Below are 24,787 nucleotides of genomic sequence, written 5' to 3' on the forward strand. Positions count from 1 at the left end.
AGAGACACAGCGAGTTCCCCAAATCCCCATCTTCCCAGAGTCAAATGCATGTGCATGTGCTTGGCTGCACGTGTGTAAGGGTCCCTTTGAGTGTGTGAGGCTCCCTCATCCTGCAGGGAAACAAAATGGTAACGACTGACCTTGCAGTGGATTGCAGAAGAAAAAGGGGCTGCTTATAGTGTGGCCCAGCAGCTCGCAACACAGATGGTCGGAAGAAACTGTCCCAGGAGCTGCCTTGTTTGCAGACTGTATCCCGTGGTCCCCGCTGGGGTCCGTGGAAGAGCGAAAGCAGCTAAGCTGGGTGCGTTTATCCTCGCAGCAGCCTGGCAGCAGGGGCAGAGCATCAGGATGGAGGTAAAAGCCCAGCCAGGTCTCGCAGAGCTGTGGGGCAGGAGAAGGTCCATGCAGAGACCAGAAGCTCCATCGCCTGTGGGGAAAGACATGGGAAACATCTAGAACGGGCTGCACCCATTGCTGTCCTTGTGCCTGGGTGTTTCTCGTGCTTTGGGCTGTTGCATATGCTCTGGAGGAGGAGTATAGAGTTACAGAAACTTAGAATCATTTAGGTTGGGAACAGACCTTTAAGATCAGAGTTCGGTGTTATGTCCATTGCCCTGGAGATTCAGCATGTGAAGGACAAACTATAACAGGAAAACCTGCTTTCCTTTCAGCTGACTCATCTCCAGCGTGTGCCCCATCCCCTGCTCTGGCTGCTGCCCCCTTCATGGCACAGCTCAGTGCTTCTGGCCCTCCTGCTCAGCACAGCCACAAAAACAGATTTTATTGCCAAGCAAGCAAATGAATCTCTCTGTTGAAGGGGGAAAAAAAATAAAAAAAAAAAAAAAGAAGAGGAGGCTCTTCATCTCAGCTTGTACTGGTTTGCTGTTTCCTTATCACTAACTTTGGAAACAAATCCTTAAAGGCATAGCACTCCAGGAGCAGCGTCCTCCCTGCCAAAGGACAGGGCTTTGCTTTGAACCCAAGGGGATTCAGACAGCTAAATGACTTGGCAAATCTCACCTTGGTGCTCTGGTATCTGCCGCAGAGAATAGCTTGGCGCGATGCGATTAATTCAGCAGTTGCCATCCCCCACCAATAAATCAATTGGCTTGGATTACTACCTCTCTAGCACGGGTTGCCTCCTACAGGGATCCAGGCCACACGAGTGTCAGTGTTGTAAAATCTGTATCAAAATTTGCACTGTCGCTTTGCTGCTGCTGCATGGGTGCAAGCACCAAGGTGCCCCAGAGACTGAAGCTCCTGGGCGACCTGCGGGGTTGAGGACGGGGTTGTAACCACTCACAAAAGTTGTTTGCAACACCCATACCGTATTTCTCCTTTGCATTTGTGGAGGGCTTCAGATGTCCCATCAGTAATGTGGGAGATTAAAAACTACTCAATATTGCAATCAATTTGGGGACTGGATCATTTTCAGGCTCTCTGTGCAGCACCTAACACAATGAATTGCATGTCAGGGCTTTCCACACATATGCCGATACAAATAAGCCAATAAATCCATCAGAATTTATATATATTTATAAAAGAAGAAACACTCTCCCCCCTTTTCCTGCTCTGCTGGAGGATAACGCTGTTCCTGCCAGGCAGTAAAGGCAGCCTGGACCTTTAAGAACAGCAGTTCCAGTACAAGTCTTCCTGGGAACTTTGGAGCAAACCGAAGTGGAAAGCCTGAGCTCGCGGGTTGAGAGGTGAGTCTCAAGTGTCTGATCTTTAACTTCATCTCGCAGCTGTGGGTCAGCCTGTTTGGAAAAGCCCACCCCTCTGGGTCTGCATACCATGTGTTTAGCAGCACAGGCATATTAGCGAAGTATAAATTACAGGAAGCCCAGAGCCGACAGCGTGCACTGCACCGCAAGGACATCGTACGAGTACAAAGATCAAGTGCTCCAGACTTAAACTAACCCCTTTATGCTGAGCCTGAGTGTATGAAAAACCCAGCATGGCTTAAAATCAAACAAATAGTATAGGCATGTGCAAGAGGATCCAGCTCTGGAAGCCTCTCATGAATTTCAGCAGAGAGGAACTGTTCCTAATATTCAGTCTAATTATGAAAGGACGCAGCGATCCCCAGGGATGCTTGCAGACAGGCAGAACTAACATCTGAATCTCGCTACCCACCAAGCTGCACGAATGCTGAACGAAGCTTGGCTGCTGCAGGAGCAAAAGTAAACAAGACAGATCCAGGCTGAGGCTTAAGATATCTGGCAACTTGGTTTTGGAATGCAAACTCTGTCCCCTAGGCGAGGGCTCGCTCGCTGCTGCAGCCCCATCGCTAGCATGATGGGAACGGGTTGAGCCAAGAAGAAAAGTCGCCTCCGGGAAGGGGAGGGAGTAAACACTGGTTTACATGAATGCTCCCTAAAGCCGATGATTTTGTACTGCAGCTTTGTTATACGTATACCTCTTAAGTACTCATAGAGATCAGAGCCAATTTTATCAGCTGCCAGGAGGCCGTCTCTACTATGCAGTCTTTAAATTGATAAGGCCAGAGAGGGGGCAGCTGGGGAAACTGAGGCACGGGCTGCGAATTTCACAAAATATTTTTTCCCAAAGCCACACTGTGAACACCCTACAGAGGCTCTCAAGGGGGAGGTTGCTCATAGCTGGAAGAGGGGAGCTGGTTATACACTGCACTCTCACCGGGGTGATGGGGACACACAGACCCAGGAGACAGGTTAGAGAGAGGACATCGGGTCTTCTGCTGCTGCCTGATTTACTGCTTCAAAGCAAACTTCACGCATATCAGACTCACCAGACTAACAGACTCACTTGGGCCCCTCCTGGTCACAGAGGTTCAGCTCAACGCCATCACAGGGAAAAGACGATTGTATCTGGCTACACAAAATGGCTAGAAGTGGGAAAAGAAAGAAAAATGAGGCAGAGGACTGCAGGATGAGCTTGCCAGTGTACACGTGCGCTGTCTGTTGGGGAGGGAATGGCTTTCTACAACCAGCGTTTCCAAGGAGATCCTGCCAGAGATGAGTGCCCTTGTCCTAAAAAAGAGATGGAAAAAACCCATAAAATGCAGTATCAAAGACACATTACTGTTTTTCATGTAGCCTCTTTGGGTCCTTTTGAAGTGAAAATGTTTATTTCTTATTCCCTTAGTGGGATAGCCCTCTATTCTATTACATTTTCCTGTGTTGCTGCATCAGCCAGTCTGAATCCTGGTACTAGTGCAGATCAGGAGCAATATAACTGAGTTGTGCTGCTGGCATCAAAACCGGGGTTAAAGCCCAGCGATTAGATCGTGTGATGTGCTCACTGGCTGCGGTGGGGGTATGTCCCCCTATGTGTTTGAGGTGGGGGCATTCCCACCTATGTGCTTGAGGTGGGATTTTCCAAAGCTCCCAGCACTGGCTTGAGTGCTGGCGTAGACCTGGGGTCAAACTGCTGGTCACCCCTACGGTAGCAGTTGGACCAAAGCTACTGGAAGGTAACTTCTCCCATCTCATCTACATCAAATAATTTTTGGAAAATCCTCCCAGGAAACATGCAACCGAATTTCAAGGAGGAAGAAATCAATTCAGAAATCAATACAGTCCTTAGCAGATTGTGAATTGTTCTGGAAAACAAATATCCTTGCATGGAAAAAAGCCACATTAAATCTAAATTAAAAGCAGATACCAGATGAGTCAGTGGATTAAAAGCGTTATAGGGAACCTTTTGTATCTTAGCCACACAGCCAGTACTAACGACAGTCTCATTCTGTTAATGAAAGGAAAGGGGATCAGAGACATGAAGACACAAAATATATCCAATAATTTGAGTTGAAACAAAAGCCTTTGGTTTGTAAAAGATGGTAAAAGAAACCAAAGGCTGATGAATATGCCTTGAATGTATTGTTAGTAATTATCAATTCCTCTGACCCTTAGGTTAGAAAAAACCAACAGTTCCTTCCTTTCAACAGCCAGGGTCAAAGCTCTGTCTGAACTCGACAGGGAAACTAAACGGATTAAGAAAACAACAATCTGCTTCACATGGAAGCCTGTCTGAAATGGTGACACACTGAGATGTTAATCCCAGTTAGCTGAAGCCACGAATGTAAAACCTTCCAGTTAAATTACCTGTGGGATAAATAAAGAATTGCCTGCCTGTTACGGTAAAGGAAACAGTAAGAAACTGCTGTGACTTTTCAGCTGGTATGAACTAGCAGTTTTTCTGCAAACCTGTTGTTTGTCAGTTCTCTGAATTTTTTGTCACGTGGGACCCTCATCCGGGGCCAGAGATGTGGTTGTGCCACGTGCCGTGTCTTCCCATAGGAAAGACATCCACCTAGGTTGAAGGCAACATCTGAGTGAAAGCATGATAGCCACCTGCTCCAGTCCTATGATAGTCACCCGCTCCTGTCTGCATCTCTTTTTTAAGAAATACAGATGGCAGGCATTCACCTCCATCAAGGGCACAGAACGGCCTAGGCTCCCCTTGCAGGCTGGTTAACCTGTGCTACAGGAATAGGGGTGACCCCCTTGACAGCTGCACAACAGTAACTGGTGATTTTTCTGGTCACACAGGCAAAATGAACATTCAAGAGTATTTCGCAAGAATTTCTTACAATGAGTCCCACGAGCACGCAGACTTGCAAACCTTAACCATCATCTTCCAGCATCACATCCAGGCAATTCCTTTTGAAAACCTCAGCATGCATTGCAGGGAGACCATTGAACTGGATTTACAATCTACTTACAATAAGATTGTGAGAAAGAAACGTGGTGGATGGTGCCTGGAAAGCAACCACCTTTTATTTTGGGCCTTGCAAGAATTAGGGTATGATGTCTGTCTTCTTGGAGGAAACAGTTATGAACCGGCAAAGAGGGCATACACTGCTGAGACAAATCATATCCTACTGAAGGTGGTGATCAAGGGAAATTCCTACATTGTAGATGCTGCTTTTGGCGGTGCCTACCAGGCATGGAAGCCATTGATGTTGATTTCTGGGAAGGATCAACCCCAGATCCCTGGCATCTTCCGCTTCACGGAAGACAATGGCTCCTGGTACTTCGAGAAAGTCAAAAGGAAGCATTACATTCCTGAGCAAAGCGTCCCTTTCACTGATACTCCAGACCTAGGGAACATCAGAAAAATATATACATTCACTCTCAAGCCACGACATATAAACGACTTTCAGGAGCTTAACACATACCTACAAGTGTCTCCAGATAACATACTGGCGAAGAAGTCGATCTGCACGCTCCAGACCACTGAAGGGGTTTATGCCTTAGTTGGATGGACCTTCACGGAGGTGAAGTATAACTACACAGAAGACGTGGACCTGGTGCAGATCACAACTCTCACAGATGAAGAGGTTGAGAAGACACTGAAAGACAAATTCAACATAGTGCTTGAGAACAAGCTCACACCAGTAAACGTTCGCGGCTTGCCACCTAATTTAGTGGATACGATCTAATTCTAACACTGTGCTAGATGGATCTTTAAATAGCCAATATAAAAAATTCTAAAATTAACACTAATAACATTAATCTGATTCTAAAGTTGAGCTAGTCAGATGAACACAAAGCTTGGTCAATTCAACTACATTGCTAATTAACTGTATAGTCTGATTGCATTTTTTTTTTCTTAAGCCTCTCCGTCTACATCTTACGACCTCTAATTTGCTCATCTGGAAATTGCTTTTTGACTCCATAACATTTTTTCCACCTCTCTGGATCTCATTTTATTTCAGAGGTATTATGTGGCAAGGGAGACTAAAATGCTACAGAAGAAGCTGTGTTACCATTTTACACAAAAGACCTCTAACCTTTTTTGGTATTATTTCCAATCTTCTCAGCAGACTTTTACAAATTATTCACTTCCTTTAACAGGCTGAAATAGAAAGTTGAGCAGAATTTGGCTTTCAAAGACTTCGTAAAAAAAAAAAGGAAAGGTTAAGACTTTCTCAAAACAAGCCACTATCAGGTGCTGATTAGCTTATGATGAAATAAGGAAAGGCTTGAGTTCTATTCCTTCACCAGAAATTGACTTAAAGTGACCTATTTATGCAAGGGCACTTAAAAACCCCCACAAGCTCTCTGATTTTGAGCATCCAAATTTTCAGAATCTGATTTTTCTGTTGTTTTTTTTTTTTTTTAATTGAAACAAAATCAATAGAAGCCGAGATGATTCAACAGTTCTTAAAAATCAGGCTGTTGGTATCAGAAATGAAAACAAAAGTTAGATCAACCCTAAACTTCTGGGGTCTAACCTTCCCACAATGTCAAGCGAGCCTGACATTATTATAGAGAAAACTCTTCATATTTATTACGAACACCATTCTGCACAAAAGCTACCTTAGATAAGTCATACTGCAGACGCAAAAGAAAACACCGAGAAGTTCGGACATGCCACCAGTGTGGTGTCAGAGCACGTTATACGAAACAGAAAAGCCATTTACCTTTATGATACCTGTGGCAGGTATGGTGCAGGATGTGTCATGACAGAGGGTGACAGAGGAGCGTTGGTCCCCAGCCAGGGAGAAGCTTTTGATGCTTGTATTAGTCAACCACACAGACTCACAGGGCACCTGATGTGCCTAAACTCCAGGTGCTTTCCCAGATGCAGTCTGATGTGCTCTTTCCTTCCCAAAAGGGACCTCCAACCTTCCACCTCCGCCAGATGAAGAGGAGACACGCCTGACAGGGAGAGAATGAAACAAAAAGCCCTGCAGCCCTTTGAAGATGCAGAACGCCAAGTTTTAGAGAGGAAACACATTACTTTGTGCAAATAAATATTTGGCAGTGTATTTGTTAGTTGTGGCAGTTCTGAAATAACCACCTGCTGCAGCTGAAGCTTTGAACCGATTGAAAAAGTTCCTTTGTGGGCAAAGAAGGATCATTTTGTGCATTCGCGGAGCACGGGAACACACAGCCTGCAGTACTTTCGCAATTCACTGCACCCACAAGGAAGCAGATCCTCCACTGCAAAGTGCTGGAATAATAATTTAATTTAAAAAAGTTTCGGAGCCATTTGCAACTGTCTACTGTAATTATTTGACATCTAAAACAAGTTCATTCTGGTCTTAACCAGGGAAAAACACAAACATCTATGAACTGAGAAGAAACAAAGTTTAATTTGCTCATGGATCAGTGAAGTCCAAAAATGTGCGTTCATTTTGGGTGGACTCTGCCCTTTTGTGGCATTTAAGATTCAGGAGTGAGGGCCAGCAGAGCTCAAAAGAAGACAAGCCCTCACGGTTTGTATCCACCCCTGGCTTTACTGACTGCTACCCCAGTAATAAACAACCCAGAAGCTGAAGACACCAATAAATAAATAAGGCTATCTTAAAAGGTAAGCTTATTTTCTTAAAAAAAACTCCAAACAAAGAAAAAAACCCCCCGGTTTCTTTATGGTCATGGACAATAACATAAGTACGATTGTCTTTAGGCAAAATATTATAAAAATGTGTGGATAGAGAGCTAAAGTATCGCCTGCTAAACATGTGCTCCTAAAGAAGGCAAAACAGTGATCATATAATTTCAATTCCTCAATCTTTCACTCTTCAGGAGGAAATTCACTTGACTATGAGAGATTCTTTTGTTTAGATACAATAGTAGATGTAAATTTAGAACTACAACCTCTTGTTGGAAGTTATCCTTTTAGATTGTTAACTTTATTTTAAAATATTGCAAATGCAAAGGAAGCAAAAGAGCAACCTAATAATCATGCTTTATAAATGACCCAATAAATGCTTTATGGGAATAAAATTACAATCCTTTAAAAACAACTTTAAACCCAAGAAGTTATAAACTGTGGTTTATGTATCTCAGAAAGTCCACGTATTAGGCTAAAAAGTGGAATTGCTGATAGTGTGTATAGCTCTGGTAAGGAATATTTTTGTACTAGCACCTTCATTTGCACATTTAGAAATAGTTCTTTACATTACTTCTGCTGTTGTTTTTCTCTGTATAAATCACAGTCACATTTGTGGGACTACCTTTTCAGTATCTAGCTTTTCATCTGATCTGCTCACAATTCGAAAGAACAGTAGCTTTCATCTCCTACAGTCAAGATCCAACGCTGATTAATCATATTATGGAGCTGCAGAGGGAAATTACAGATAATATAAACTCAAGAACCAGCTTTATGCTGGTGTCATCTTTTTAGCATTCACGATTTGAGTGGGGTATGATCAGATAGACTTAGATTCTGCAAACCAAAAGAAGAGTGTTGTAAGCCTTATGTTATACTTAACAAATATTATATTGAGAATATCCTCCAACAATATACTTAAATATCACTGGAAGCTAAATTCCTTTCTGTAGAAGGTAATGTGGTTTTTGATAGGGCTCTCCATTCACTTTGGACAGCTGATTCTACGCCATGCACATCATGAATCTGTCGCTGAAAGTCATCTTGAGACATTCTGGTTTGCAGTAAACATTCAACAGCTCACCACTGAATTTATCTGAATAAAATAGTCTTCCCGAGTCACTAATATTAAGTGTCTAAGCCTCAGCTTACTGTAGGCACAAAAGATTTCCCAGTAGCTTTGTGGGTTGCCAAGAAGCTAAGTATTTGCAGTAACTCTAGACTGCTGAGCAGCTTAGAACTTTCTTTGCAAAGGTTCAAAAGATTTTGTGCCCAGCTCCACGCCCAAGCAGACAACCTCCAGCGCATTTTACAATTTTACAAACAGTACGTACCAGATACCTACAGAGCAGCCCGCTCGCACCGGCAGCTGGCAGACTGTGATGGGCCATTGCGAAGGGTAGGGGACTGTGTGTGACTTTCCACACTGTTAGAAGGCAGAAAATAAGTTGAGTAGCTCCTCACCCAGCAATCTGACTCATGAGGAGTCCTGCCAAGGCAGGCCAGGAGGTGGGCACTGCTGGAGGCAGGACAGACCAGGGATGCACTGCATGAGGCTTTGGTCACTGTCAGTCACCCCTCTGCTGGAAGGAATAAAGTGAGTTTTGAGAAAAGCCAGGACTAGGGAGATGTAACACAGCCCCTGCCCGTCTGCGGGGCACCCTGCGAGCCGCGGGGCACAGCGGGGAAGAGAGATGTGCTCTTTGTCTCCCGCGGCACTCACCTCCGCTCAGATCCATTATCCCAACACCAAAATGAGCTTGTGCAACACTCAGAGCAGACAAGAGACTCGGTGGTCTGCGACTCTTGCAAAGGTCAGAGGCTTTTTTCAGTTGTAATTATCTGGATAAAACTTGACACTTTACAAAATGTGCAGGGAGTATCATTTTCCCTTTTCCTAAGTGGCACGAGAGAGACATGTACCGAACGAGCAGTTCATTTACTGTCACGTAGATCAGTGGCAGACTCATGAAAAGGACATGTGAATCCTGGCTCAGATTATCCTCCCTCCAGCTAGCAGATGTCACTCCTTTCACTGAACAGTCGATTTAGACCGGTTTTCACGAACCCTCCTGAACGCTCCCTGGCGTCATACCATATTTCTTCTTAACCCTGCTGTTACAATGCAAATACAGCAAATCCCCAATTCGCAGCCACCACGTATCGAGCTGAAATTGCATCAGCTGTTTGCCGCAGGGATGACTCTTAAGACAAAAAACAAACCCTCACGTGCACTGCTGTTCTTTGCTCAGGGAACCATTTGATACGAATACCCGTTACCTTTAAAAACTGCTCTGATGAGGTTCCGTAGATTAAAGCATTTTTGCTGGCAGCAGCCTGAGCAGGTTTTCACAGCATCATAAATCATTGATGTAAAGAAACAAAACCAAAACACAATTCCTTCCATTACAGGTGACATGAACCTTGAAGAATATTTTGCGAGAACTGGCTATAAAGGTTCCCTTGAAAAACAAGATTTGGAAACCTTAACTGATATATTCCAGCACCACATCCGTGCTGTTCCCTTCGAAAACCTCAGCATTCATTGTGGGGAGAAAATTACTTTGGAGTTGGAGCATGTTTATAATAAAATTGTGCAGAGGAAGCGGGGTGGCTGGTGCATGGAAAACAACCAGCTGTTGGGCTGGGTCCTCAAACGCCTGGGGTATGACGCCAGCTTTCTGGGAGCATATGTGTTCAATCCACATCAAAACGCGTATGCCACCATCATGACCCATCTCCTTGTAAAGGTAGCGATCGACGGCAGAGACTATATAGTTGATGGAGGCTTTGGTGTATCTTATCAGATGTGGCAGCCCATGGAGCTCGTGTCAGGGAAAGACCAACCCCAGGCTCCCGGCATCTTTCGCTTCACGGAAAAAAACGCCATCTGGTACCTTGAGAAAGTGAGACGGAAACAATGTATCCCCAACCAAAGTTTCTCTAATTCTGATCTTCTAGAGAAAAAAGAGTGTCGTAAAGTTTACATGTTCAGCCTTGAGCCACGGACAGTGGAAGATTTCCATTTCCAGTGCACGTACCTTCAGACCTCTCCTGATTCCCTCTTCACAAAGAAGTCCATCTGCACCCTCCAGACCACTGATGGCTTTCGAGCGCTAATTGGGTGGACGCTCACTGAGACCATATACAACTACAAGGAAAATATGGATTTGGTGGAATTCGTAAATCTTGAAGATGAAGAGATAGAAAAAACCCTCAAAGAGAAATTCAACATAACCCTAGACAGAAAACTTGTCCCAATTAATGTTAAAGGATTTTACACAATCTAGATGGCCAGGAAAACGTACAATAATGCTACACAGGTGCAGTAACTTCCACTGTCTGTGCAACTATTGCAAGATTATGTGCAGGCGATTGAAGAAAAAATGTATTAATATGAGATTAAAGTGAATGGCACTCTGGGAAAAACCAGGAATTTAAGACTCTTCAGTCAGGTAGACAGAATTATTTGCTGCGACATGACTGCAGTTCAATTTTTCGCACAAACTTGGGTAAGAAATGTGTCTGGGGAATTTTGGAGTGCATATAGCACATAAATAGGAGTATGGATTATTAATTGTGATATGCCGCCAACACATTCACTATGGTTATTATACGGAGAAAAGTAATCTGTGAGCATTTAGACAATGAAGTACGTATTTAAAACTTCATCGTTCACAAGATCAAACCACTTGCAGATCATCTCATTTCTCTACCTCTAATATAAGTAAAACAAAGTCATCTTTGAAAGAACCATTAAGAGGAATGATTCTTTCACCATCATCCTTAGACAAAACATAGTACAAAATGAAAATTATCATCATGTATATCCCTTTTGCCATTACTGCAGTAAATTGCCCAAAGTAATTTTTGGTATGTACATATTTTTCCGGTGATGAAAACTGTATATATTGCACCATTATTGTGGCTGATAGGCTGTAAGGAGATACCTACAAGCTTTGCTTCTGATAATTAATCATCATATAAAGCGTGAATGGTGATTAAACATCACAACTGGCTTAAGATTTATTTCTGTCCCAAAAGGGGTGGAAATTTTGTATTTTACCATTGCAAATTATTTTTATAACAAAGGTAGAACAACGACGCTAAGCCCACTATATCTTTAATTCTTCCCTTTTTGTGCACAGCAATATGGGACTCTATATGGCTGTCCTGAATGAGTACTGCTTAGCACAAGAGCTTTCATGTCACAAGCAAATTCATTCATCTGTATCAAAGTGAAAACAATCAAGGAGCTGACAAAATCTTTCTTTAGAATTTCTTCAGAATTATTTCACAATCACATTTCCCCATTTTTTAAAAATTGTTTTCCGCCTACCATGCCTCTCTGCAAAAAGCCCAACAAGGAAGCCACCGATAAAGGGGAAACATTCTCCAAAGCATCAAAAAAATAGCAGAAACACTGAAAAACACTTCCTCCCCAATCTACGATAACCCTAAGTATTGGTCCAATGTTGATTCCTCCCTCTGATAGTGTATCTTTTTGCTCAAAGACATGACCTGATCATAAATCTCACAAATACTTTAAGTGTATGCCTGAAAATAAATAAACCAAAATAAAAACATAAATAGTTGCTTTAAGTACAGCTCCTCCAACTGCACGACTCCTGCACACACCATTTGCTAAGTAAATGAGGTCTGACCAATCACACTAACGATCTGCTGGTCAGCCCTTCCCACCACAAACTTCTTGAAGCAAACAGGCCAACACCGAACAAATCTGACAGTTGTGTCAGAGGTGGTCAGATCCTACAGGTTCCTGGATAAAGAGCTTGTAGGCTGAGGAAGAAAATGATTGCCAGAGAGGAGACTCAGTAGCCGTTGCCTCTGCTGGGCTCAGCAGCCAACAGCTCCGGGCTGCCCGCGGTGCATGCCAGCTCTTCCCTGCCCATCAGTCGTGGCAGCAACTGGTGGCCTGGGTGCGCATGGACTTGCATGGGGACAAGGATCTGAGGGCCAAGCAAGAGGGGACAGGGGACACTGAAAGATTTTACAGAGGCGGGAACATTTTTCTATAAGTAACAGAACTAAGGACTTCGCTCTGTAATTTGTGTTATTATTCTCTCACCATACTGAGGTCCCATTAAGGGGTTTTACCCCTTTCAAAATGATTGATCAAAATGTGGTGTTCCCTGACACCCCAAGGAACATTGCGAGCTTCAACACACTCACCACCTCTATTCCAGTTGATGGGAATTCCCATCTGCACTCACCCAGGTCTCCAAAACGTATTTCTCTCGCAATGAACTCGCCGTTTTCTGGTGCCACTGCCTCTTGCCTCGAGGACAGTCATTAACAGACCGCTTATTTTGTCTCCCAGCTTCTTCAGAGATGTTCCTGCTCTTGGTCCCTGGTAATTGCTCAGGTTATGGTATGCAAGGGTTTCTGGGGCAGAGGTCTATAGGCTCATTATCAGCATTTTTACCTGTGCCTGCAATGATGGGACTCAACGCAGATACCCCCTTCCACAGTTCAGTTCTTACTAGAGACCTACAGGGCTGTCGATGACGGAAGCTTCAACCCTCTCCCCAGTTCCATCTGTTGATAGCCATTCTCTGAGCAGGATTCTTCCCTCTTAACGAGACAATTATAACCAGGTCCTCACCGTGCAACATCAAATCACATGAAGTATCAACATGTACAGCCGAGGAACTGTTTCACAGTTTAACTAAAACTCCCCAAAAGCTGATGAAAGCAGGTTATTGAGGTGTGAATGCCAGACCCAAAATGCCTCAAGGGTCTGAGATGAGAATAGTGTAAAAGCAAACAAAACCAAACAAACCCAGAGGCCCCATGCTGAGGTTCCATTAGCGAGGCATTATTGTAGAAGGCAGATGCTCTCCCAGCCTAAAAAGAAAAGAAACAATCAAGTCCTTAAAGCATCAGCTCTCAGAGAAACTTGCTTTCACATGCAGAAGGGAAACATGGGATGTTTGACATCCTTCACCACCACTACACTTTATTAACACTCTGAGAACGGTTTAATGAGAGCCTTAGCGATTGTGCAGTTTTAGTTGCTGACTGCTGTTGAAATGAAGCAGAACAAACACTTAGAACCCCCCACCCAGGAGTTGTCTAATTCCAAATACAATTTAGAAGTATGGCCTTCCAATTAACAGAAAGATGAGACAATTTTTATTTTTTTTTTAAGTCTGAATGCTGGATCAAGTCCCAGAACCCCAGGCCAGCTGCCCATTACACACACACACACGCAATGCCCAATGGCAACGACAGCCATCCGCGATTGTGGAATTAAATAATGGAGTGTCTTATTGGAAAAGACAACATATGACAGAAGGAACACAGTTCAAACTCCACGGCACCACTGAACATCCCCCCCTCCAAGAGTCAAAGTTCAATCAGGTCATGCATTGCTAAAGAGAGGATACAGGATGGCTCACTTCAGTTGGACTCTGGTCCTGGACTTTTAAAGAGCCAATACTAAGCAAAATAAAAATAACAAAATGAGAAACATCAGCAAGGAAGATGAAGTTGTTCTACACTTCCATGTTTCCAACATCAGCAGTTATTACAGAAATAAAAAACTGTCAGTCCGTCAAAGGGAGGGACAAAACTTCACCTGACAAGAGACGTGCTTAAACTTCACCACGAGCTGTCAGCACACTTTGCTTTGTTCGCTTTAATAGGTACCTTAGTGTGACAGGCACAAACGCTCCAGGTGTCCCATAACTCTTTACCCATTACATTTTGCAGGTAGGTAGCCATTTTCTTCAACAAAACTGCCTACTACTTACTCAACTCACTTTTGTTCTCAAAGAAGAAATGCTTTCCTCTTAGAAACACGTGGGAAAGTTCTACAGCTTAGGAAGTTGCACATGAAAATGCATCTGCATTTGAGACTCTGTCAGAGCCAAGACAGCTTGAATTAATGTAGGTTCGCATTATGAATATTTCACCGCTACACTTACATCTCTGTCAAGAGTAGTTCAAGCACAGATTTTATACAGCAGAATGTTTCCACCCTGGCTAGGAAGCTAGAGCCAGACTTAAAATACATACATATATATGTATTTATCAGGTTAGAAATATAGATGGGTATTTCAGAAGATCCCATCATAAAATGCCTGCTTGTAACTCTGGGCACTTAAAATGCATTTAAAAAGTCACGTAGGGCTGATTTTTAGTTTTGTCTTGCTCATAATCATGCTCTATGGATGGTGCTTTCAAAGGTGCATTTTACAAACTCCCCATGAATAAGAGATTCTGCTAAAAATTAGTAATTGCTCTTACTGTAGCATTTCAATAGCTCACCTAGAAACCAGCTAAATGTGAACAACAGAGCGTCCAGATCTGAAAACAACAAACCAAAATCTATCATTTCTCCACGGCTGGTATTGAGCATGTTTAGGAAACAGGAGAACCACCCTTCCCCACTCCCGAAGTCATGGATTTTCTAGGAAGCTGTTTATAGAGTTCACTCATGCCCTTACGCATGCACCATGCCACTCACGCTTCCAGCCATTCCCCAGGAAATAACATTAAATTAAGGAACAATGTACGGCAGAATGCCCTTTACCTTACGCAAAATTACCTCCGCTGGACTGACACAAACTCTGCCCTACCAGAGAGCTCTCTGCATAAAGCCTTGGCAAACAAAGACTTCACAAGGAGTTCATCTGAGCCACTAACCACTACCAGAATTACCCCAAACCTCCTTTACATGACACCACTGGAACCTTTCCCCATGCACTGCCTCTCAGCATACAACTGCAGTGACGTGTCCTGGTTGCTGGCTGCTCACTAGAACACACTTTTCCCCCTCAACTATGTAGCATAGTTCTGCAGGAATTCTCTCTCCATTGAAGAAATGCGTTAAGGTAGAGGGAAATCACTTCCCTACTAATAGGCAAGAAAGAATAATGGCATATATTCTGAGTTTTTCTTGTGATGACCACCAATAAATCATTTCTTAGCTCGGGTCACATCTTACATAGGAAGAATAATGCCTTGCCATCATTAACTTCTTTTCAGCTAGCAATAATATATGATCAGGTTTTAAGTAATTGAACCAGTAGCATTTAATTAGCTCTGGAAAACTCTCTCAGATCATGAATCACAGACTTTCCACCTATATGGGGCCCCCTTACTAGGTTAAAAGTAAATTTCTCTTTCCGTGTGTGATCCATCTTGAATATCTAATGAGGTGCTCTTGATATATGGATTATAGTTCATACATCACATGCTAAATACAGCTGACACACAGTCCCTTTCTTTATATAATTTGAGTTTCATGTCTTGCTTCACTCAGTTGTTTAAAAAAAAAAAAAAAAAAAAAAGCCTCTTGTGTCCAGGACAGAATGGCCACTACTTCAATTTAACAAATTCCTCTTCCTCCAGAGAGTCAACATTAAGGCTGAGTAACTTCGCCATCTAGCTGGGGAAATGAAGTAATAGAAAGAAATATTTCTTGTTGAAAGGCAGGATGGAGAGAACTGTTATAATTTTAAGGAAGACCACATTAACATTTTTCAGCAGGCCCAGACCACTGACCAAAGAGCATGACAATTCCTGTTCTTTCCCAACATTAGTCCAGATGGCTTCACTGCATGCTAAACAGAAAAAATCAGCGCAGTCAACTAGTATTTGGGGACATCTGTGGCCAGCACAAAACAGGATCGCTTCTTTTATCAGACAGTATTAAGCATAATTTTTACATTAAATTAGCTAAACCACCACCATTAACTACACAAAAAATCAGTTTTTATTCAGCTTTCAAATATATTTCTGAAGCTGTTATTACGCTTTTATGAGAAGACCTAGATAATTATAAGACTGGATTTTTTTTGCTGAAAAAGAGGCAAGATTAGCAAACTTCTTTTGGAAGACAGAAATTAAGACTCACAATCTGTTCAAGTGTCAAACTGCAAATGTTACCCAATATTTGGCTTGCTCTATTAAAAAAAATTACTATAAACCTCCCTATTTTTAAATAAGCTTTATAAAAAATAAAATTCAACAAAATGGATTTTATCTGTTCTTTTCTCATCTTATTTTTAGCACAGTAAAAAAAAAAAGGAGAGAGAGATACATGTTTCTGCTGACTTTTTCCAATTTGAAGACAGCAAAGGTTTTTATTTTCATAATAAAAAAAAGCAGTGAAAGCTGAACTGCCTTACTAGATTGGACAAAGCTCGTCTTTACTCCAATTACTTCTTTCAGATGTTATCATAAATCGTAAATAATGTTGCTCTCGATTGCCTGTGACACTCCATCTAGTTATGCACAACATTTAAAAAGACTGATGGGATTAGTACCCCACACATTAAAAGCTGCTGAGAGAGGAAAGGATGTATGACATCCATTATATACACACATCCACTTCGAAAAATGTGTGTCACGTGGATGGTAGAAATTTCAATGAGAACAGACTCAGATTTACAAATCTATCCTTTACATTAAATAGCAAAAACTCTGAACAATCTCCAGTTCGTGGTACCATATTTGGTAGATAACATTCCTATTAGCTCCAGTCGTACAGTTGACATTAATCCTGAGGTTTTAAGAACTTTTTTTTAGCTTTCTTGCTAGGTCTTGTGTTACTATTCCCATCTTCATCTTCATCCTGGAGCACACACTGGTCTCTTTTTCTCAAGAATTTCTTCCCTATTGTTCCCACTAATGTTTCGTATCTGTAAAGGTAATAAAAAATGTACAGTTTTTACTAAAATCAGAGAAAATGTCAATGAGGCAAACAATAAATCTAGTCAATAATTTAAGTGGTGTAAAAAAGCTGGTCATCAGAAACTTAAGCAGCACAAGTACTTATGATCACTTATTACATTATTATTCATTCTCATAGTTTGGGTTTGTTTGCAATCTGGAACAAGGAGGGAATTAGCATGGAACACCTGGATGTCAAAGGGCAGAAAACCCCCACAAGGTATTTTACCCCCTAAAAGTGATGGAGATTCCAGTGAATACACACCTGAAATTGTGGGAAATCTGCTCTGCAAAGTACCATATCTGTTGCGGGGGCACAGTTTTGTTTGTTTGCTTTTTGGGTTTATTTTCCCACACATAATGTAGTATCATATTTTATTCCTAGCTAATACTGATTATGTCATAAAATATAACTTACCTTCTGGCCATTTCTTCATCTGACACATCAGCCTCCATTTTATCATCCACTTCAATTTCTTCTTTCTTGCCCCTAGAGTTCATTTGGATCATTAACTTCTGAAAACAAAGTAAGAAACAGCTTAAACATGTAACCCTGATGCAATGGTAACTATGCTGAAATTCACTGGTAAGAGAAACTCATAAAAGGTAAGAATCAAATCTAATCATTATTTGCCTTTCCCGGTCAGGCTAGAGCATACTGCTACAAAATCCCATGAAGAAAAGGCAGCATGACTGTCTGTTCCGAAGCTGAGCTTAGAGTTTGCCTTTGGGAAAAGTGGCAACACAGAGACAGGGTTTTCAGTGTACTGTACTATTCAAACACCCTCAAGGGCATGCCAGACAACTTAAGGAGACCGGAGAATTAGGTCATAATTATTTTTTCACTGTGATGTTAGCACATAGTCCTTGAAATGGTTTTATTAAGAAGGAAAAATATCTGCAAGGATTTACAGTAAAAACCATGAGGCAATAATATGCCAAGTCACAGTGAGACCAAGCTCCAAATAACTAAAAGAATCCCCTAGTAAACCACCTTGTGTAGCCTTCTGTATACCTCTTAGCCTTTACACCTTCATCCTCTTGCTTCAGTTCTGTGGTAACATTTTTATTACCATCTCAGTGTACTTGTACCAGCATAAATCATGCCAGAAAAAAATTAAAGACTCCCTTGCCCAGAATTTTTACTTTGGAACTTTAAGCCCTTACTTACACAAGTAAGTGTTGAGTAAATAGTGCTGACTATTTGAAGACTGGACTCTAAATTAAATGGCAGCAGGAAAAGGGAGCTATTGTTTTGGCAAGCAGCATGTGGGACAGTTTCCTCACTTCAGGGAGGAAAAATCTGCAGGAGTCATGCAATTACTGACCATCAACACAAGGAGACAAAAAGCTTCTATTACCAGATGCTACACTGATCAACAATTTGGTTTGAGTCACGGACTTCCTGTACACAGGAGGATTTATGGAAGGTGCTGCAAAGGCCAAACAGCGTGCAGGGTGAACACTCAAATCCCCATTCCCAAGGGCTTCAATCCTAATGCAAGATCCCCTCTAAACAGAACATGTAAATAGTACCTCAATTTCTGGATTGAACCCTTTGAAGGACATTCTGCCATAAAGTAGATCCTCACACGGCATAAAGCTCCTCTCTTCTATTATAAAGCTCCTGCATGAAACCCCAAACGCAGCATTCTGTCAAAGAGTGCACTTTAAAATAATCAAATTAAACAAATGCAAAAAGCATTTGCTGTCTTCCCCCCACACAAATAAACAAAGCCACAGTGTATTTTAAAGCATCAACTACTTTCTGAAGCACAATTGGTCTGATAAATCTTTCAATACAAGGAGCTTGGAGTGCAAAGGAATACTTTTTGCCAGCAAAGCTGTGCCAGTTCCACAAGCAAAATTAACTCTCCTGACAAAAAGCACTCTTTGCTGGTATGATTCCACCCACATTAATGCTTTTGCCAGAATAAAAATACCACATAAATATCACTCTCCAGGTGGCATTACTATACCAGCAAAAGCTTCTAATTAATTTTTCATTGTGATGTTAGACCTGGCATTAGTTGAGTCTGTCAGGATATAAAACACTGTGTAATACTCTGTTCAGCAGAGAAAGATTTCCCCTTTCTCCCTCTTTTAATGAGCATGGAGTGAGAAAAGAAACATGACCCTGAGGCGTTCATAATACACGCGCTAGATAAAAGTACTTCCGTGAATTGTTCCATCCTTCTTTTCCTCACACACATATGCACCTCTTCCCTTATCCTCTTCATCTCCCATGTAAAATAATCTCCTGCTATCACAGGACGAGGCTGAAGAGATCAAGCTCATCCTCCTATCTCAAGGTAGGATCAGTCAAACATGTACCAGGAACAGCAGAGGTCCATCTAACCTGTCCTCAAAAGACTGCCAATGATGTAGAATCCAGTGCCTCCTTAGGCAATCTACTCCAGTGCTTCAATAGCCTTACTGTTAGAAAAATTCTCCCAATGTCCAGCCTGAACATTCCTTGCTGCAGCTGAAGCTCAAAAACCTTTTTGCCAGATCTACCAACAGTAATGGAAAATAATTTATCAATGACCTTATTCAGCTACAGTTAATTCCCTGGATCCCAGCTTTTTGAAAGTTATGTATCCTCTCCCTCGGTGGAATTTTTGTTCTCTTTTGAAAGGAGAAAAATCAAGCAAGTTCAAAAGTCATTCTCTTGCTATTTAAAGCATCTTTCTAAATAGCAGAAAGGGACATTTTCCTCCTTATAAGCTAAACTTTCCTTTATTTTTGCCATTATCTATCCTATTTCAAAAGCAGGATTTGAAGTGAGCTGGATTCAAGACAGAACTGTCCTGAATGGATCTGACCACATGACTGGAGCTGAATTTACTAACACAAGGTTTCAAACTTCTTTTTTCATATGAAGGAAAAAAGCAGCAATGATTGAATTGGTCCCTGCCTGAAAGAAACTAATTACATGCATCTAGAATAATGTGTGAGTGAAAGAGAACAACACACACAGGAAATGGAAGTGGGTCAAACTGCACTAGGCAACCTTCAGAACATCCCTGAAAATAAGTAATAAAAAAAGCTGTAGTGCCAGTTTGTCACCAATTTTGCTTCAGCTAACTGGTTATTAATAATATTTTTTATAGGAAAAAATAGGTATATTCTACTCCCACCCCACAACAATCCGATGATAAGTAGCACAGAAGGGTACAAGCTTACTCTTTCTCCTTTAGATCTGGTAAATCAAGATACCAGTGTTCTTCACTAATTATCTTCTTTTCTTCCTCTTCTAGTTGCTTTTTAGTTTGTGAATCCAAACCCCTTTGCATAAACTATAAAGAAAGACATAAACACAGAGCTTCAGTTATTTGTGTCATGAGCATGCTCTGAAAAGTGCAAAAATTACATGACAACAATTATCCATTACATAATATTTAGCAAATATTAAGCAGTAAATGCTTTTTGTGATTTGGTCTAAGTTCGGGCAAACAGGCAATGGAACAATTAACAACTGCTGATCGCCTCAATCTACTGGAAGTCAACAGTCAGCCACAACTGTACTTGCATACAAAGTAACAGACCATTCCTGGTTAGTTTTGAGGGATCCAAGTTGTTATTTTTCCAATGTTTCAACAAAGGCCATAGAGAACCTAAGGGTGTTAAAAATTACTGCTGTGTATCAGAAGCCTACACCACCCATACAAATGAACAGCACCGGAGCTCAGAGCTAGAGGTCGGTCATACCAGGTTGGCCATTTTTTGAAACATCTATACATTCAACCGTCCTCTTCTTTTCTCAGATTTATTTAACTGGTCTGGGTTTGTAGCTCTGAAGGCTGAAACCTGCCTCTGGAAGTAGAAAGAAGTAACTGAGGATATGAAAAGAAGTCTTCTGTATCCAGCTGTGATAAAGGAAGATGTGACCAGCTCTTCTTACTGTTGACCCATCAAAGTACCACTCAAGCATTATGTGTAAGTACCTGTTAACTCACTGCAGGAACACCCTACCAGATGAGCTGAGACCAATAATTTAGTTTAGGGGAAGACTGGTATTTTTGCCTAATACAAGGACATTCCTGTGAATTGCTTCCTCAGTGATAACCTTTGGCAGGGGATGGAAACAGGCAGACAGGAACAGTAACCTCTCTCATAGCTGGGAGTAAAAAGAGGACATCTGTCACAGCCTATGAAAAATTGCTGAGAGTGCAAAACTACAGACCTGAGATACGTGAAACATCCCTTTTATTTCCATTTGTTTCAAGTCAGGTCCCTGAACTGAGTGACAATTTAATTATCAACAATATTAACAAAACATACTGGAAAAAACAGAACTCTTCAAAATTTTATGGTAATCATCCTTATATCCTCACATCCCTGGGAGCTGGGACCTCCCTTAGGGTCTACAGAAAGTATTTGCATAACGGTATCTGTCAAAGGTGTGCATTTATACCAATGTAATTCCCAGCTAGAGGCAAGTCTACCAGTAGAGTTTATACACACTCCTGTACAAAAATTACTTTGTGGCTATCAAAACATACCTGTATGTGCAACACTGCAGAGGAATTTTATATCAACTAATTCTACCCCTCTCATTTAGAGCAGCATCGTTTTTGTGTTTAGATAAACCTGCAAGCTGACAGGTAATGTGCCAGGGGGGAACACTAAGCTTAGACATAGTTTAGGTCCCAGCTAAGATGGGCTGGGTTGGGGATAAAGCCCAAGAAGGCATGAAAAAACACTTCCCTCCTACAAAAAACATGCATTACTGAGTTTATTTTCAATATTTAGGCAATACAGATGTGTAATATATGTATTACATCCACTCCACACACCTTTTCAGTCTTTACAAAATGCCCAAGCAAACAAAACCAAACTCTGAAGTAAAAGCAATATAAGGCTAGTGTCTCATTTTCCATTTATATTTCTATTTGCATCCATTGTACAAGATCTTTAATGAAAGAAAAATTGACTTTTGTTTTCTGAGTCAATCCAAAATATGTCAAAGCTTTGCAATTAAAATTACAGTATCTTCTTGAGGAAAATAAGTGAGTCTATCATGTGGAAAACCGTATTTCTGACTGGCTAACCAATTTCCTTGAACAATCTCAACAGGAGAAATTCTGCTATAAGCATGCAATTAAATAACCATTTCACATTACATTTTAAAGATGATGTTCCTGAAGATTGCTACAGGAATAACTAGATGAAAAACATATGATCACATTTATCTAAAATGTAAGTAAACACACATGAATGAATTAAAAAAATACCTGTTGTGGTAGACAGAGAGCATGTAAGTCAATAACCGAGTAGTTATTTGGATTAGTTTCCCCAGGCAACGGGACCTGGATCAAATGGTGCAAGACCCATCTTGCACCAGCCATCTTTTGACACCAAATGGTGAACACATGCGGCCCAGTACTTAGCACAAATGGTCTTCAAAACAACGCTACCACTGACCATGTCACCTTTGGGTGCCACTTTACCTGCCTGATGAGTTGTAATAATACATCTTATCAGTGCCTCTGGAGGCAGCTGCTAAAGGATTAATTAAAACATTTGTAAACAAGAACATCTGAAGAAGCAAAGTGCTAAATACAAGATCTGTGCATGACCTTTTCAAAATTTACTCATCTCGTTAAAGCTGGTTACTACTGCCCAGACCGTAAACCTGCAAATGTCACAGTAGCCCATTCACAGGCTGGCTCTCCACAGCCTTCCAAGGAAGAAAATCTAAAAACTGTTTTTTTGAAATCTCCAGGGGGTTGATAAAATGGCAAGCAACAAGAGAAGAAATGCCACCTTAAAAGAGTGTATTATATAAAAATAAGAAAAAATAATGACACTGCAATCCAACTCACAGGAGTCTTACTCTGCCATACACTGCTGGCTAACTAAGCCAAACATCTACTCCCTTTTGAGAGCGAGACAAGATGTGTTCTATTCCCTCTGTGCACAAGTTGCAGTCTTTCCTTAGCAGCATCTGCTAACTGGAGTAAATATTCCAGCATCTTACTGTGGCAGAGTACACCTCACGTGAGAGACTGAACTGAAGTCAGCTAAGCTCCTTTCAGCCAGTGTCTGAAACACAGTCCCACATGCATAGGTGGGGGAAAAACCAGCTAAATAAACCACCACAAGCCACTAAGGCCCATCATACTCAGTTATAAAAACTTAATGGATATTAAAATTGAAAAAAAAAAAAAGAAAAAAGAATACCAATTCAACTTTTACTGGTTGTTTTCCAGCAATAAAGAACCATCAATCACAGGAGAATGTGCTCCACTGAATTAGGGAAGCAGAATCCATTAGCCGGTGAGTGGAAACTAATTTCACATTGGTCTTGACAAGAGATTCACAATTCCAAGGGTAACCAGCACCTCAGGATGTGCCTGGCATTGATGAGGCGAGAGGGCAGGTAACGCAGCTGCTCAGGTCGGGTACGTTAACCATCCATGTAAACAAACAAAAAATCGGATACAATAACATAAACTTAGAACTTTATTTTATTCCCCTCAAGCTTAAAAGCCCTGCCAAGTAAGGCAAGCAACATTAATATTTTAATTTCAACCTGTGTGCGGTGGGGGAAGAACTCCTTATCACTTTTATTCACCATAAGCTGAGAAGCCAGGTGGGATGGAAAGACTCCCGAAGGACGCCCTGCAGCGGGCACTAAGGCTCAGGCCAGGCTTCTGCCGCAGTCATGAGGGAATCGGGAATTCCTGGCTCAGACGCCCGGCCCCAGAGCCCTGCCTGCCCCTGCCCAGGCCGGCGCTGGGGTTGCCACCCCGCCGTAGGGAGGCAGCAGCCCGGCAGGCCGCAGGCCTGGAGGATAAGGAGAAATAATACATTTGTAAAACGTTTAAAACGTGTAAAACGTTACGGGAGGCGAGAGGCTACCATGCTCGCCTGTCAGGCCAGGCCAGACGCTGCGTGCCCAGGTGTAGGCACGGAAAATACCCAAAACGATGCCAGCGGCGCCCGACATGGCCCGGCCCGGCCCGCAGCGCGGCTCGGCCCCTCCCGCTCGGCGGCCCTGCGCAGCGCGGCGGGCAGCACCCCCGCCACCGGGCTGCCCGCCCCGCCTGCCCCGCTGCCGGCGCCCCGACACCCCCCCCCCCCTCACCTTCATGCGCAGCAGGTTCTTGGACAGCTTCGTCTTCACCTCCGCGGCCATGGCGGCCGGCGGCGCCCGCAGGCCGCAACAGATCCCCGCGCTCGCGTAGCGCCGAGGCCGCGCACGCCGGGGGAGGAGCGGGAGGAGGTGGCGGCGCGGCTCCACCCTCCGCGTCCGGGGCGCGGCTGCAGGGACAGGCCCCAGCCCACAGCGCGGGGTCGTGGCGGTGCGGCCGGGTGCCAGGGGGGTGCACGGTCGTTGCAGAAACAACGTTAAAAAAAGCAACTTTCCTATACAGAGCCGGCTGTGTGGGGTGAGGGAGATCGAGTGTGTGAGCAGGAGATAAATCTGACTCGGTGTGAAATGGTGAATTAGTAAGGGAACCTGAGATTTCTTATCACCAGTCCTGTGTTCTGTACTGCTGCCAGCTTACGGTTTCATCTATAATTTCCTGATATTTCAAAGAGAGAAGGAAAGAGAGTATAAAATCCATCTCATAATGGCATTTGGAGGCCGCTTGATTTATTCAACTTTCATTTTTTAAAATCGGCACCGACTGGCAAAAAATAAAAAAATTAATCACGAAATGGTTAAATGTGATTAAAACTGGAAAGCACATAAATTCAAAGATACTACAAAAAGCTTCAAAGCTTTCTTAGTCCTGCATCGTGATCTTTG

General features: G+C 42.4%; 3 protein-coding genes and 1 long non-coding RNA gene across 4 annotated transcripts; 2 read left to right on the forward strand and 2 right to left on the reverse strand.

Moving 5' to 3' along the window:
* Positions 1–312: 312 nt before the first annotated feature.
* LOC114015481 (uncharacterized) lies at positions 313–6,512 on the reverse strand. The gene is made up of 4 exons (XR_003559420.2): positions 6,410–6,512; positions 5,162–5,335; positions 2,771–2,866; positions 313–427 (listed from the first exon to the last, which is right to left on the reverse strand). It is a non-coding gene; the product is annotated as an uncharacterized LOC114015481 (long non-coding RNA).
* LOC102049271 (arylamine N-acetyltransferase, liver isozyme-like) lies at positions 423–5,425 on the forward strand. Its single transcript, XM_005432386.4, has 2 exons — positions 423–1,706; positions 4,533–5,425. Exon 2 carries the CDS (start codon positions 4,538–4,540, stop codon positions 5,423–5,425), a length of 888 nt encoding a protein of 295 aa, XP_005432443.1. The 5' UTR covers positions 423–1,706; positions 4,533–4,537.
* Positions 6,513–7,183: 671 nt separating the features above from the next.
* On the forward strand, positions 7,184–11,925 carry LOC102058986 (arylamine N-acetyltransferase, pineal gland isozyme NAT-10). Its single transcript, XM_005432357.3, has 2 exons — positions 7,184–7,302; positions 9,736–11,925. The coding sequence occupies exon 2, from the start codon at positions 9,741–9,743 to the stop codon at positions 10,611–10,613; it is 873 nt and encodes a 290-aa protein (XP_005432414.2). The 5' UTR covers positions 7,184–7,302; positions 9,736–9,740; the 3' UTR covers positions 10,614–11,925.
* A 4,123-nt stretch (positions 11,926–16,048) lies between these two features.
* Positions 16,049–24,274, reverse strand: MPHOSPH6 (M-phase phosphoprotein 6). Its single transcript, XM_055726348.1, has 5 exons — positions 24,119–24,274; positions 20,212–20,324; positions 18,562–18,652; positions 17,444–17,541; positions 16,049–16,994 (listed from the first exon to the last, which is right to left on the reverse strand). Exons 1-5 carry the CDS (start codon positions 24,167–24,169, stop codon positions 16,850–16,852), a joined length of 498 nt encoding a protein of 165 aa, XP_055582323.1. The 5' UTR covers positions 24,170–24,274; the 3' UTR covers positions 16,049–16,849.
* Positions 24,275–24,787: the final 513 nt, after the last annotated feature.

The sequence above is a fragment of the Falco cherrug genome, chromosome 14 (genome assembly GCF_023634085.1).
Source record: "Falco cherrug isolate bFalChe1 chromosome 14, bFalChe1.pri, whole genome shotgun sequence".
In the NCBI taxonomy this organism is placed as follows: Eukaryota; Metazoa; Chordata; class Aves; order Falconiformes; family Falconidae; genus Falco; species Falco cherrug.